The 11,967-nt window shown below is 38.3% G+C and overlaps 1 protein-coding gene across 8 annotated transcripts in view; it reads left to right on the forward strand.

Annotated features, from left to right (window-relative positions):
- The window catches only part of NFYB (nuclear transcription factor Y subunit beta), a 29,831-nt gene extending 19,600 nt beyond the window's left edge, over window positions 1–10,231 (forward strand). For all 8 annotated transcript variants that reach the window (XM_009680005.2, XM_068944247.1, XM_068944301.1 and 5 more), the window contains 6 exons: window positions 842–935; window positions 1,449–1,579; window positions 3,638–3,835; window positions 5,731–5,812; window positions 8,813–8,892; window positions 9,101–10,231. In XM_009680005.2, the coding sequence (XP_009678300.1) occupies window positions 842–935; window positions 1,449–1,579; window positions 3,638–3,835; window positions 5,731–5,812; window positions 8,813–8,892; window positions 9,101–9,133 (618 nt within the window). In that variant the 3' untranslated portion in view covers window positions 9,134–10,231. The remainder of the gene's footprint in view (window positions 1–841; window positions 936–1,448; window positions 1,580–3,637; window positions 3,836–5,730; window positions 5,813–8,812; window positions 8,893–9,100) is intronic.
- The last annotated feature ends 1,736 nt before the right edge of the window (window positions 10,232–11,967 follow it).

Here is an 11,967-nt window from a genome sequence, read left to right on the forward strand (position 1 = left end):
GTATGTCAGTATGTACGTATGTGTATGTGCTGCACGAATCAAACATTTCTGTTCATGGCCTGTGCTTCCAGGTGAATTTTGGGGGAGTTTCACAAAATAGTTTCTCTACTTTCACTGTCAAAAGCAACTAGCAGCTAGTTTTCCCTGGACTGTATATTTTGAAGACTCAACTGAGTTCAGGCTCACAGGTGAAGTTTACTGGGGTTTGGTCCTAGGCTCAGAGAGTAGTGTCAAAAGCAATTCATAGCCTCATAAAAATAGTCTTAGATGACCTTAGAAATCTCTACTGAAAAAAGAGTGAAAATCCACTTGTCACCGATGCTTTTCAAGATGAAGGGAGTAACTACTTTTAATCACTTCACTTTTTTAGCATGATCTTGCAATTTAGTTTGTGACTGCCTATGATTCTGCTTTTTAATCATCAAGCTGAAATAGTTGACTCTGGTGTGTGATCTGGGAATGGGCTCTAGGCTGTTCCACAAAGAAATATTATGGGAAGTGCTAAGCTTTGTGTTAATGAAAAACAGTAAACTAGTCTTCCTTTAGATGATGATTTTTCCTTTAGTTTAGCATTTTTCTTATGAAAGAAGTACACTGCAGGAGTTATTCTTTAGTATGTTAAATCTGAAGGACTGATTGGAGTCAAAACAATTAAAGTTCAGTAATATATATGTATATATGCTCAGAAAGAGAATATACTGTTCTCAAATGGCAAGATGCTTGCTTATACTTTGTATAAATTGGTCTCATATTTCAAAGTTAAAGTGCTGTTTTTCAGCAATGGATGCAATTATGAGATAAAAAAACAGGTATCTGAAAAGTTTGCTTCTTCTGGTTATAGATGGATGGTGATAGCTCTACAACAGATGCTTCTCAGTTAGGAATTGCTGGAGATTACATTGGCAGCAGTCACTATGTGATACAGCCTCATGATGGTAAGAAACATAAATACTACTATTTCTCTCTCTGTCTTTCTTTCCTCTTCTTGTTTGGTTGTTTGCTGTCTTCTGTAAAGCCAGGAGTTTGCAATTGTTTGTGCTCATAATGCCTCACTGCATACAACGGTTTTTCATGCCGTTTGAAGATAGGTTTTGGATTTTTCAGTGTTGACATAGAATCCCTGCAAAACTTTTTTTTCGATGTTCTAGGACAGAAGCTTTATTTTGGCATGACATTAAGAATTGTTGTGGTATTAGAAGAGAAATGTTTACAATGGCATTTGTAATTCCAGTCAGCAGCTACGTCCATTTATGTGCATAATATGATAAAGATGATCTAAAATACCCTTATAGATACCCCAGTGTTATATCTGTTCTTCTCTTTCTACAACGTTAATATTTTGGGCTTTCAAAAGTTCTTAATCCTTCAGTGTAAGACTTTAAACTGACTTAATTGCAGCCAATTACCTATCAAGTACAATTTCTACTAACTTTTCTTTATTTCATTAGACACAGAGGACAGCATGAATGATCATGAAGATACAAATGGCTCTAAAGAGAGTTTTAGAGAACAAGATATCTATCTTCCAATTGCAAACGTGGCAAGGATAATGAAAAATGCCATACCCCAGACAGGAAAGGTAATATCCTTATCTGATGAAGAAAGTATATTAATGAGTTTCATTCATTCCTCTGAATGAATTTGAGCTAGTAGAACAATACTTTTTTTTTCCCCAAATGATTTTGATTTATTGGAGGAAAGCCTTTCGAATAAAAAAGAATCTAAGCAGAAGGTGCTCGAGATCAAGTTCCTTTTTGTTAGGTTTTTGAAAGCTCTTAGTAACGTCCATAACTCTAGTATCCACAACAGCACCCTTCGTATGGCTTTCAGGAGCATTCTTTTTTTGAAGACGTGTTCTCTGAAGCTGTCACAACAAGTCAGGCTTGGTGACAATCCCATATCAGCAAGCATATTTTCTATGCGATTCTTTGCTATGAATTTAGTCTTCTCCTTTTGTTGAAGTGTTTAAAAGTTGGAATAAGTGAACCATTTTGGATGAAATAAAAAAATCAATTCCTCAATCGCAAGGAAAGAGAACGATTAGTTTTTCCATCACCTGAATCTTTGCATGTCCGAATGCCAAAATGACCTAAGTCGCCTGCCCTATACCATTGCAGCCACTAAGGCCAGGTATTGAAGGACGACTTTTACTTCCTGCTTCTAAGAACAGACCTTTAATCAATTCTACCAACCTCATAGCTTTATAATATTATTTGAACATTCTACCTATTTATCTTCAACCTTTGCAGGGCTATTGCTAAGATCAAAATGTTGTGTAACATTCAGAAACAACTTGCTGTTCCTCTGTTGCATTCCAATACTACTTCTTGCCTCAATAACTTTTTTCTAGCTAAAGCTTTTTTTTTTTTTTTGGTAATAGATCCCTCTAAATAGAAGCAAGAGATGATTTACTTGCATCTGCTTGTACTTTGATAGCGTTCAGGGTTTTCTGGGTGTTACATTTATATCTTTGCTGCAAAAATGTCTTCACTAGTCCATATTGTCATAAATTCATAGCAATCAAGATGAGATTTTTCTCAAGGATTTAGCATATGGGATGCCAAGCTATCTTGAAAAATTGGGGAGGTTTTTGTGAAAAACTGCAAAGGAAGCTGTTGGCTGAATACTTCTGAAAATCTGGCCCTATGTGTCTGAAAATATCAGAGGAACGAGTGAAGATTCTACATGGTGTTTCTGCCTTTGTATTTAAAAAAAAAAAAAAAAAAAGCATTCTTCTCCTGTCAAGAAAAAGAACCCCACTAATTTTAATCCTTCAGTTGGTGCCCAAATAATCATGAGCAACACTTGCTCTTATTTTAAGTCAGGTAAATTACTTTTGTCCAGCTGAAAACCAGAATCAAATTTACTTATTTCATTCTTGCCTGGGGTATATGTTTGTTCATTTGAATTCTCATTTTAGAAAACTTATGCCAGAATATGAAAGTGTTAGAGAGGTTTGCTGCTAGGCATATGTTTTAGTCCCTGAAATCCAGTCAGGGTAGAAATACCTGTCATTGCCCGATCTGTAGGAACGTACTGCAGTGGTGCATTAAAACAAAAATGAAAGTGGGTTGTGACATTGTAATGAACAGGATTAAAAAAGAAGATAAAGGTAAGCAAATCCAGGCACAATACTGTGCTGCATTTATACATAAAAGCTTGTGCAGAATGCAGTTAAGGGTTCAGGAGATGCTGGCAGTTAGCTGTGCTGCCTGAAATAGTAAAACTTTAAATCATCAAATAGTAAAACTGTTAAAAACTACATTCAGCTGTGCTTACATAGAGCAGTGATGACATCCAGTGGTTCCCTCACATACAGGTATTGCCTAAATGGGTAGCAGTATCAGGTTTCAGGGTGTTCCCTTTATTGTCTAGTGTGTTTTTCTGGGGCCGAAGGTGGAGGATCTGTGATGGTACATGCTGGCGTACTTCAAGGTGGTATTTCAGGAATCTGCAGATGCAGTAGAACTTGAGGCAATTCACCTAAGGACCAGGAGAGCTGAGGGCATGCAACTACCACTAAATTCCAGGGGAGTTGTTAGTTGATCCGTACTCCAGGTGAGGTCTCTGGGTGTTGATCACTTTGCTCCAAAGGATGGTCTTAATTTATTGCTTGGTGATGCTTTTTCCTTATCAGATTGCGAAGGATGCAAAGGAATGTGTACAAGAGTGCGTAAGTGAATTCATCAGCTTTATAACGTCGGAAGCAAGCGAGAGGTGTCACCAAGAGAAAAGAAAAACCATCAACGGAGAGGATATTCTCTTTGCCATGTCTACCTTGGGATTTGATAGCTATGTTGAACCTTTGAAGTTGTACCTCCAAAAATTCAGAGAGGTTGGTAAAGTGTATTTCCTCATTGATTTAACCTGATTGTGTTTATTCTTAGCTCCCTGTCATTATAATTGTATAATGGCTAACTTGCACAGTATCTCACAGCTGTTGTCAGGGACTGATGTAATTTTTAAAAGCATTCCAGAGGATATCAAGAGAAAAAGGAGGAAGTAAGCATTTTGGTTAGATTTGCATATTCAAAGTAGCTAAAGCTTTCAGCTGAGTAACTTATCTAACGTATTGCTTGTAATAGATCACTCTGATCTTTAAAGGTGCTTATTAAGAATACTTACTTCGATCTTTGGGTGCAATCAATAAAACTATACTAAATTGCATCCTCTGAGGATCTAGCCTGATGCCTACCGTTGTGCTGGGCTTCAGATCTGCAAGAGAAAAAGCTTTCCATGTGAGCTGCTATTCTGGCATAAGAGAGCTATCTGCTACAATGGTTTATTAATCTGGGTTTTAGCCTGTCAGTTTGCTTTCAGTATCTAGTACAAGCTAAGTATGTGATGCAAACAAATTTTCTTTAGTCCTGCTCTATTAGAAAGTGACTTTTTTTTTTGAAATAGAACTTGCTTCTGTTCGTGGTTTTGGCCTCTAAACAAGAGGGAAAAAAAATAGAACAAAAGAGAATTATGCGTTCTTTCCTCTTCCCCTGGGTATTCTGTTACCTCAGAATACCAGATTTGACCAAGGAAATGGAAGGCACTTGTATCCAGTGACCTCTCTTTCTCACGACTCTGAATGGAGAAATTGTTCAGGGTTAATATAATCCTGCAAAAAGAACCCCAAACAAGTACTGTATTTTTAATGTGGATCACTCTGTCAGTATGGCTGCACGGTGTTATTGGCATGAGTGAAGCAGGGATTTCTAAATTGGCACTGCGGTAGAAAGAGATGCTCTTTGGACTGTCTTTGTTCTGTAAACCTTCATTTTCAATTAATGGAGTCAGACTCAGTAGTGATATTTAATTTGCTTGATAGCACATGAAGTTTCCCTTTCCCAAAAGGTCATGTGTTGTAATGGAGTGTTGGAGGGTGTTTAACTGAATAAAAGGAGGTGCAAGCTAAAAAGTTTGAATCACTGCAAGGTACTGTCTTTCTCTGCTTTTGTCTAGCAGGTGTATATGCTGTCCAAGTGCTGTGTATGCTTGAATTAAAAATGCAAGTGGTGCCTAACTAGTTGCAGTACTTCTCTGGAAAAGTCTGAAGTGGGTCTATTCTAGTTTCATTCTGAAATGTAAATTTTTTTGCAGATGTGTATGTTGTGGTAGCAGAGTAGTGGGGCTGGCTTTTAATATTTGCACTGGATGGTTTTGTCCGTCAGTTTTAAACCTCTGTTCCAGCTAGTTCTGTCTACAGGGTACCGTATGTAGTGAAGCGTTTCCATTCTGTAGCTTCTGTGTTTGTTCTCAACCACACGGTTGCAGAGGACACTTCTTGTAGCTATATTATTTTCCTAGATGTTCTTTCTTAAAAGCAGAGATCATAAAGCTTCTTAGTTATAAAGCTGTATCCAGATGACTGGCAGCAGCCTTTGCTTTCTCTGCTGATACTCCTTCTGGCTGTAGTGGTTGCTGCGGGGAAAGAAATCCAGTATCTTGGTTTTAAATGTCAGCTCTCACTTGTATGATGATGGCACTTGCCTGTGGTTCGTAAGCAAATGTTACACGTTATCAGGTGTTCTGAGATTCTGTAATCTCTTATAAACACTCTAACTGTTCCTTCTGGGTTACTACAGATCTCTGACTTTCTGCAAGCAAACTTTTGATTTGAAATTTCCACTGCTGCACAGTGGCTCTTCTGCAAGTTCTGAACATTCACTAGAGGTTTCCCAAAACGATTTAAAGTGACTGTACTCTAATGCAAACACTCTTTATATTTTATTTTTCCAGGCAATGAAAGGAGAAAAGGGAATTGGGGGAACAGTTACAACTGGAGATGGTCTAAGTGAGGAGCTCACAGAGGAAGCATTTAGTAAGTAACGCTTTTCAAATTATTTTGTTGTTATTATGGCTCTTCTAGAAATAGTACTTCCTCTAGACATCAGAATTCTTGTGAGGAACATATCCTCAACTGACCATCTGTGTGACACACATAATCTGTTGACTTTCATTTGAGATATCTGGAGGATAATCCGTGCTCTGATTAAACCCTCCACAGTCAGTAGAATTTATAGCCAGCATGGACTAGCATAGTGGTAAATGCTGACGGTGGTGGTAGGCTCTAGTAGTAGCTAATGTCAACTGTGGAAAACTTTTAAATGCATAAATTAATGCTAGTATTTTTCTCTAGACCTAAACACAGATTGTAATGAAAGATGCAACATTTTTTTTCAGTGGCTACACACTTAGGCCCCTTGCTCTTCTTGCAAGATTGTCAGGGAAAATGTAAAATAAACTCAACTTGATGACTTGAAGCTTCACTGTAGGGGGTTTTTTGATATGTGTGTGTGTGTGTGTGTTTTTTATTTATTTTTTATTTTATTTTATTATGAAATAAGGCCTGATCTTTGTGGGGTCTTTGGTATGGCTTTGATTTTGTTGATGCTGGATTGTTAAAAATCCAGGCAAAGACTGTGTGTAAATGCTAAGGACTGGTAATCTTGAAGCTGGTGCAAGAAGAACTAGGAGGCATAGCTATTGCCATATCCATGAATGAGATTTTTTTTTTTTTTTGCCAAGTATCCAATAAATCGTCTATTTAAAATCATTGTCAAACTACTAAACTAGCAAAAATTTGAAACCTGAGGGCTGAAACAACCTATTCAGGTCCTGGAACACACTTTGCTCCCTACATTGATGACTTTGGCTGTACAATAGATAAAAACAAATTCTTAGGGTCTTTCCTAGCCTGGAAGATAAGCTCAGAAAACCTACTAGAAATTAAGAACCCCAACCCAGATATTGCAGGGGGCTTGTAGAAGCTTTATTTTTTTTAGTAGTACATTTAATTTTAAAGTTGGAGATTAGGAAATGTAACTAGTTACCTTTTATCAGTACTCAGCTTCTATCTAGTAGCTTTATTGGTTCAGAAGTAGTAGGGCGCTAATACAGCTATAAACCTAGTTTATTTACCTTGGGCATATAGCTAATGGTTTCTGGACTGGAGCTATTGGAAGTCTAGCCAGCTGGGAAGGTTGTCATATCAATATATAGATATTGTTCTAAAAGCTTTGTTTTGTGTATATTCTGATCTCCTGTTCAGGCTTCTAAACTGCAGCTCAAGATTAGAGGGAGGGAGAAAGTAGTTGGAAGCTTTTGACTGTGTCTTTGTCCCGTGTCTTGTTTCATATGGGCAAAGAGACGAATTTCCTGGAAGTTTCACTGCTTCTGGGAAGCTCATGCTTCATTTAGCCTGAGTACAATACCCACCAGCAATTGGAAATCAGAAGAAAGGAATCGCCTTCCGTCTGCGGATCCGCTATCCTCTTCCCAAACTTGATATGCTCCCCATTAAGTGCCAGAAGGCTGAAGATTTGCTCCCACTCCCTTTTTTTTTTTCCAAATATCCCAGGCCTCGGAGCCTCACTTTCCTGTGTTTTGAAAAGTGCAACTCTGGAAGAGAGTATTAAGACCTGGCAGACATTGGAGTAGCGTAAGAGAAGGAAAAAAAAAAGTTTCTATGAAATAGCTGATTGCGCTATGTGCTGCAGGTATTTCTCTCCATGGGCGCTGTTCCAGATCTGTTCAGGACAGTGGTCTCGTTGCAGTAGTAGTAGTAACCGCTGTGCTGTGGTAGCCTAGCCCTTGGCTCTTCATCCTTCTGCACATAGGTCAGAGGCCTGGTTTTGAACTGCACCGGATGTGGGACGTTCCCATTGAAGAGCAGTAACATTTTAGAACTGCCAGAGCCATTTCTGACCATGGTCTTAATGTATCTCTTGACATGCAGCTTATATTTGCTGGAAGTTAGTACAAAGAAGGTAGGAAAAAGCAAACATCAGCTGTCAGATTGAAGCTGGTAGGATTTTATTGTGTTTTGAGATTTTTCTGGGTTTTGCCTCTTATTCATACCTAGTTTCAGCCATACTTTAAAAAAAAAAAATAAAAAATTCCTGTTGTTTGTCTCCAGGTGGAGAATGTTTTGCTACAACAGCTTAATTTACAACTTAAGAGTTTTGCTGTTTTGCTCCCAAGCAACAGTTGTAACATGCTAACTCTAAATGCTAGAGTTCAACGCAGGTGTGACTGTAAGGGTTTATCTTAAAACCTCACTCCTTATGTTTTGTCTCTGAGATGTCAGGTTTTACTACGTTTATTGGCCTCACCTTTCCTATATGAAATTCAGAGCTCTCGCCCAGTGCCCTGAGGCATGCTGAAGTCATCCAGACTAATGTCAGGTCTTCAGCTTCCTATCAGTACCTTTGCCTCTGGCGGTGCTTTTTTTCCTGTTTTCTTTGTCATTGCCTGCCTGTGTTCATCTCCCCCACCTTTCATGCCGCTTCCCCATCAGGGAGTCCCTGACCTATCCTGGTTCATAGAGAAGCGTAACTTCTGCACCGAGTTCCTCACACGCGTGTTTACTTAAGTGTTAACCTTATGCCTAAACAAAATGAACTCAGAATTCTCCAGGTTTCTCGGAATATTGAATGTTGGCAATGGCCATCCTGACTACGGGAATTTTTTTGAAGCGCTAGGACACTGAAAAAGCGCTCCAGCCCCCAGTGCAATGCTGTGTGTGTTCCGCCTCCGATGTCTACAGTGAAGAACAAGTTGCAATCTTACTTTTAGATTATTTGGTGAAAAATAAAGCTGAATTGTTCTTAAGTGCTAGTGGGAATAAACTTCTTTAGTAACAAGTGTAGTAACAAGTGTGACTGTAGCAGTGTAGTCTGTAGTTGTCATGAGAGGAACTGTTCCATAGTCCCTGGGTGGACCACAACTAAAGGTTATTGAATGGTGATGAACGCTTCAAACAAGGCTCCCTGTATCCTGCAGTTCCTCCCTAACTTTCTTAAAATGCTCTTTCTTTTAGCTAACCAGTTGCCAGCAGGCTTAATAACTACAGATGGCCAACAGCAAAACGTTATGGTTTATACAACTTCTTATCAACAGGTACTGTATCCCATCATCCGCTCTCCCTTCTGCTACTAAAATTCAAACCGTATTTCAGCAGCCCTTTTTTGAAAGATAGGAGTATTAATTACACTTAGTTCTTTGGCTGTTGTGCCGTTGAAATACCGTGACAATTCAAGGCTGCTACTCTGTGATGCAACTTCAGAAAAGGTTAATTTGAATGTAAGCTTGCATTTTCTTTCTCTAGATCTCTGGTGTTCAACAAATTCAGTTCTCATGATTTGAAGGAAACTTTGGATCTGGGAACATGAGACAGAAAAGCTGTGCAACTCTAACGAAGAGACAGTTTTAATGACTGGTGAAGAGATTTATCTCTTTGTATATTAAATAGCTGTAATGTAGCTACCTGAAGCTTGACTAATTGAGGTGTGAATTCTGACTCAAATCTTTTTCATGACTGATTTTAAAAAAATTGGATTTTAAAGGTATTAAAGTATTTTTGTTTTGTACAAGAGTTTGTTGCTCTGTATAACTCCTGTATGCATTGTATATTGCAATTTATTACTGTCAGAGATTTGTAGACAGTTTCTTATTTTCATATTGAATCATGTTACTTTTGTAATTCAGGTAAACAGCTGGGTTAATTCATGTTTACCCTTTGAATAAAATTGTAAGGGTAAAGTTCATTTTTGAATGCAAGTTGCCTTTATTATAAAGATTGAGTTGGTCTTGGTTATGTAACTTGTCTTGCATGACAACCTCAACTAACTTTAGATGTCAACATATTTATTGAAATTTTGAAAGGGACTTCTCATGAAACTAGCAGCTCAAAAGAATTGCTACCACTGTTTTTTTTTTTTTAATGTAACTTCAGAATTAAAAATTAATCTAGAAACAAACAATTGCTCTGTTACATCTAGGAGTTTAGAGCTCATCAACAGTGTTAATTAAAACACTGTTTGTGTATGATGCAGGTCTTCATTTCATTTTTTTTTTTTCAGTTGCATTAACTCTCCTTAGACTTATTTTGTTATATTTAAGGTAGTCTTTGTGCTACTGAAATGACTCTTCCTTTTTATGTATGTTTTTTAGAATCCAAATCTTAGAATTCAACTGTAGTGAGGGGTGGGGGGATTTTATAGTTCTTGTGGTAAAAGACCTCATTTTAACTTTTTACTGAAATGTTTTAAGGTTTCTTGTGAGACTATGGGAACTAAAATGTGTTAGCAACTTTCTCTGTACAGGCTGTTTGTGTGTGTGTGTGTGTGTGCGCGAGTGACTGAGACTTGAACAAGTGATACAAATCTGAAATGAAAGACTCGCAGACCTCTAGTTTGCTGTCTCTTTCCTGGTTTTGCAATAAACTATTCCTAGATAACGTAGTTCTGTATAATTAGTGAGCTATTCTTAGTGATACTGCTGTTTCTTTAATAATTGGGTGGTAATTTTGCTAGATATGGTGTCTTAGCCTATTAGGATAGGGGTGATGTTTTTAGACATATCTTATTTGGACTGAATTTGGGACCTTTGATATTTTTACTGTTTGCGGTGGGCTGAATATAACAATTCAATTGTAGTGAACAAATATCTTTCCACGTACCTGTCATTAATTTAAACAAACAAAAAACACACCTTGGATCTGTTGCCACATAATTTCTTGCTGGTTTTTGTTTGTCTCTTTTTAACAAGTAACAGTTTAAACCTTAATATTGGGGAAAATACCTTAAACTAGGACCTTCACAAAGCCTGAAAGAAATTCTTTGCTACGCAAAAATTTTATGTATGTGCAGACTAAACCCCTGTTTCTTGCAAATCAGTGTTATGCTAGGTGAGCCTCTGGAGGTGACCGAGTGTTTTCCGGGGCGATCTGGACAGTTGTTCTCGAGTTTTGTGGCAGTCTGTCATTCTTCAGCAGCTATGACTAAAAAATGGAATTTTTCATTAAATATCCAAATGAGTAACACAACCACTGCAAGTGCCCCTTCTGTTTGTTTTCCGTTTATTTGAGACACTCATACCTTGTTCTTGATGTACCCAAATTTGCAATGGAAAAGCTGCGATCACAGCTAAGGAGAAGCTAGAGCTTTGGTGGTTGTATGTGCAGAACGGGGGTGAGGTGGTCTGCTGCATTTGCCTGATGCCAACTCAGTTTTTCAGTCTGCTGCCTCCTGTGTGGGCTTCAGTTAAGCAGTTTTCTTGAGTTTGTGATTTACATATGCATGAAGAAGCTGATGCTGGTTTTGTTTTGGCTCTTTTTCCTTGAGGGCCAGGGCCAAAACTGCATCAACCTTGCTTGTTTGCTTCCTGAGAATACACCTGCACCTCTAAGAGGCCACCACTTTTTGTTTGGTCTCATCACGAAACTGTTCCTCTAGTGCAGGGTGATGTTGTGCTGATTAAAAACAAATGTGGTCCTCTTTATGGCAATGACTAAGGAAATAGTAGGTCGTGGTAGTTAGCACAACCAGTGTGGGTTTCATTTTTGTTTAAAAACTGATATGTATTCTGACTATTTTTAATATTCAGACTTTTTATGAGTAATCTAGGTCAAAACCAAGACTGCTTCCAAAAAAACTGCCATCTTTGGGTCTCTGAATGTTTAATGTTTTGTTTGAACTGCTGTAACTCTGAATTGAGCTTCAGCTCAAGGTAGTAGGGGCATGCTTGAATTAGCAGTTGTGTTCAAAGAAAGATCATCAGTTCCAGCCGCAGTAACTTCTAGGTGCATCTCCATGACCCACAACCCTTTCAATCCCTTAAATTAATGAATGTGTTTGAGTTGATCTTTCTGATCTTTCTCGGTGCAGTGGTCATGGTGTTTTTGAAAGCGCAGAAAACTGTCTCTGGTCAAAATGTAGCCGTGACAAGAGCTAATCCAAACAGCCTTCTTCCACTTTGCATTTTCATTACAGTCTTAATGGGAGCTGGGGGCTCTGCCTTTACCAGTCTGATTGTACATATATTAAACACACCTCACTTTTGTATTTGTTCTGCTGTTTTGCTCTCTGCTGAACACTAAAATGTGGCTGTATGCCCTGTATGGAGTATCCAGGGCAGAGAGGGACCTGTGGCATGAGTCGGTGTATCCTAAATTTCAGTTGGTCCATGCTTCTC

This window comes from Struthio camelus, chromosome 1 (genome assembly GCF_040807025.1).
Source record: "Struthio camelus isolate bStrCam1 chromosome 1, bStrCam1.hap1, whole genome shotgun sequence".
NCBI classification, from domain to species: Eukaryota; Metazoa; Chordata; class Aves; order Struthioniformes; family Struthionidae; genus Struthio; species Struthio camelus.